Source organism: Magnolia sinica, chromosome 14, assembly GCF_029962835.1.
Source record: "Magnolia sinica isolate HGM2019 chromosome 14, MsV1, whole genome shotgun sequence".
Classification (NCBI taxonomy): domain Eukaryota; kingdom Viridiplantae; phylum Streptophyta; class Magnoliopsida; order Magnoliales; family Magnoliaceae; genus Magnolia; species Magnolia sinica.
Window position 1 is genome coordinate 31236233 of NC_080586.1, and position 3256 is coordinate 31239488.

The following is a 3256-nucleotide window of genomic DNA, read 5'->3' on the forward strand; positions in this document are numbered from 1 at the left end:
CTCCTGTGCCTCCACCTGAGGCTAGTGCCACCCCCGTTCATCCAACGGTTTCGGTTGGGGCTGAGCATTTCCAGCACATGATGCAAGCCGTCACTACTATTCTTCAGACCGGTCATCCTGTTCCTGAGGCCCCTGAGCAGACCGAGAAGTTGCGAGCGAGCACACTCTTCCGTGATTTTAGGCAGCATGAACCCCCGCGGTTTAGGGGTGAGTCCAATCCTTCTATAGCTGAGTTATGGTGCACCGAGGTGGAGAAGATTTTTGACACCATGCAGTGCACCAGTGAGAAAAGAGTTCCATTAGCCGTCTTCCTTCTTTAGGGGGAGGCCCGTCAATGGTGGTCCTCAGTTTGCCGGATGGCCGAGCTAGATTTTGTTTGGACGTGGGAGGAGTTTGTGGTCTGCTTTGACCAAAAGTTCTTCCCAAAGCATATCCGTGAGCAGAGGGCCTTAGAGTTCGAGACCCTGGTGCAAGGTGAGATGATGGTGTCTCAGTATGAGGCCCGATTTATTGTGTTGTCTCGTTTTGCCTCCTACATCATCGACGACGAGAAGCGGAAGGCTCGCCGTTTTGTGAGTGGCTTGCTTCCTGTCCTTCGCAGTCGTGGCGTGGGACATCTGTTGACGACATTTGATGAGGTCGTGCATAGGGCCTTGGTTTATGAGGAGGATTGGGCCATGTCATATAGGTCCGGAGAGCAGAGTTCCAGTGGAGACCGGAAGAGGAAGGCACCCTCCGGTAGCTCCCGTCAGCACTAGAACCAACGGCATCAGGGCCGTTCTAGATTTAAACCACCTGCAGTGTAGCCAACTTCATCCTCGTCGTAGTCAGCTCCTTCATCTGGGCCATTTTCTGGCATATGTTATGGATGCAGACAATCTGGGCATCGTAGGCGCAAGTGTCCTCATCAGCAAAAGCAGTAGAGAGCACCGCAGCTGCCCCTGCCCCATCCTCCATAGTAGCAGCAGCAGCAGCAGCGACCCCAGCATCAAACTCCTATTCATAGGCCTCCTCCCCAGTAGCAAAGGCAGCAGCGTAGGCCACCATAATGGCCGCAGTAGCAGTAGAGACCGCGGCAGAGGGGACAGGCACCTCCCCCATTGACCCAGGGCCGAGTATATGCCGCACAGCAAGTGCAGGGTCAAGATCTGCAATCTTCTAGTTTGCTTCCCTTGCTAGCTCAAGGCAGATTCTACGCCGCCCAGCAGGAGCCGCAGTCATCTTATGGAGGAGTAGTTGAGGGTATCCTCCTTATTTCTTCTTGTGTTGCTCGTGTTTTATTTGATTCTGGAGCATCTCATTCATTTGTGGTTGAGGAGTTCTGTCGAACGACAAGTCTACCATCGAAGTCTGCGCCTAAGGCTTTATCTGTTTCGACTCCCTTGGAGAAGTTCGGGGTTTTGAGCCATCACTGTCTTCTTGTTCAGTTTTGGTTTGTGAGATGTTCCTACCCGTTAATTTGTTTATGTTGCCGATGGCCGAGTATGATGTTATCCTGGGTATGGATTGGCTTGCTGAGTACCATACCATTTTATACTGTGCCGCGAGGACGGTCACGTTTCATATTCCTGGCTTGTCGATATTTCAGTTTGTTGTCGAGCCCAGAAGAGAGCCGTTGTTGAGCTTGTTGAGTTATATTGTTGAGGAGCCGTGGCAGGATATTTTGAGCAGTTGCCAATCGTTTATAAGTTCCCAGATGTGTTTCAGGAGATCCCGGGTTTGCCGTCGCACCGGCAGATAAAGTTTCAGATTAATTTGGTGCTCGGTACTGTGCCTATTTCGAAGGCCCCCTACCAGATGGCACAATTGGAGTTGTGAGAACTGCAAGAGCAGTTGGATGAGCTCCGGGAGTTGGGTTTTATTTATCCCAGCAGTTCACTGTGGGGAGCCCCGGTATTGTTCGTAAAGAAGAAGGATGGCTCGTTGAGGCTCTGCGTTAATTATCGAGAGCTCAATAGGGTCACTATTAGGAAAAAATACCTGCTTTCCAGAATTGATGATTTGTTCGACCAACTGCAGGGTGCTTAGTTCTTTTTCCAAGATTGACTTGTGCTCCGGTTACCATCAGATTCGGGTCTGAGAGGAGGACATTCCGAAGATAGCATTTCGGACGCGTTACAGTCACTTTGAGTTTCTGGTCATGTCATTTGGGCTGACCAATGCGCCCGCCGTGTTCATACAGCTGATGAACGAGGTCTTCCAGCCCTACCTTGATCAGTTCGTAATAGTATTCATTGATGATATTCTTGTGTATTCGAGGACCTAGGAGGATCATGAGGAGCACTTGCAGATTGTGCTCGAGACCCTTCATGCCCACCAACTGTATGCGGAGCTGGAGAAATGTGAGTTCTGGCAGGAGGAGGTAAAGTTCCTCGATCATGTGGTGACGAGGGAGGTTGTCATTGTGAACCCCTCAAAGATTGATGTAGTGCATCAGTGGGGCTAGCCCATGAATGCATCTGAGATCCGTAGCTTCCTTGGTTTAGTGGGGTATTATCGATGATTCATCGAGGGTTTCTCTCGTATTGCAGTACTGCTGACCCGATTGACGCTGAAGGGCGTCGAGTTCATCTGGAGTGACGCCTATGAGGAGGCATTTATTGAGTTAAAGGACCGCCTCCCGTCCGCTCCTACCTTGCTCTTCCTGATGGGAGTGATGGTTTCATTATTTTTACAGATACCTCCAGAGTTAGCTTAGGTGTTGTTCCAATGCAGTACCAGAAGCTAGTGGCATATGCCTCACGCCAGCTCAAGGTCCACGAGTTGAACTACCCCATGCATGATCTAGAGCTAGCATCTATTGTCTTCGCACTGAAGGTGTCACGCCCCAAACTCAGAAAACGGACTCACAAAATTTTTAATCACCGAATCCGGCGCCGATAGCCTTCGTAGTGCCCCATTCTCATTTCCCGGCACTCATATGCTAGATTTCGATCCTGGGATCCTACAAAGAGGATTTTTAGTATGAATTTTTTTTGTAATGGAGCATAACCACAAGTATAACCAAGTCACAAAACAACATCACCACATATCCACTATATCAAATACTTTAAGTATAATACAGAAAGGGAAATACAAGGTAATCGATCAAAAGGCTCCAAAATGATCTGACGCGCGCTCCTGTCTTAATGTTGCTGCGATCCAACGTCACCTGCACGCAACGGTCATGCATAAGCTTACAAAATCTTAGAGGGTGGTGTAAGTGTGTACGCAAGACAAGTGTCAAGTATGCAGTATCAGAGAAATGAGAAAATGC

At 49.3% G+C, this 3256-nt stretch overlaps 1 protein-coding gene across 1 annotated transcript; it reads left to right on the forward strand.

Moving 5' to 3' along the window:
* The first annotated feature begins 356 nt into the window (after nucleotides 1–356).
* LOC131224931 (uncharacterized) lies at nucleotides 357–1818 on the forward strand. Its single transcript, XM_058220369.1, has 4 exons — nucleotides 357–747; nucleotides 875–1088; nucleotides 1190–1436; nucleotides 1708–1818. Exons 1-4 carry the CDS (start codon nucleotides 357–359, stop codon nucleotides 1816–1818), a joined length of 963 nt encoding a protein of 320 aa, XP_058076352.1.
* The last annotated feature ends 1438 nt before the right edge of the window (nucleotides 1819–3256 follow it).

What these genes read in the sequence shown, in the direction of transcription:
- LOC131224931 (XM_058220369.1), top strand. Translation starts at nt 357, where the DNA reads ATGGCCGAGCTAGATTTTGTTTGGACGTGGGAGGAGTTTGTGGTCTGC. An exon ending in GGCACCCTCCGGTAGCTCCC is followed by an intron (nt 748 to 874) that starts GTCAGCACTAGA and finishes TTATGGATGCAG; the next exon opens with ACAATCTGGGCATCGTAGGC. An exon ending in TTCTTGTTCAGTTTTGGTTT is followed by an intron (nt 1,437 to 1,707) that starts GTGAGATGTTCC and finishes GATGTGTTTCAG; the next exon opens with GAGATCCCGGGTTTGCCGTC.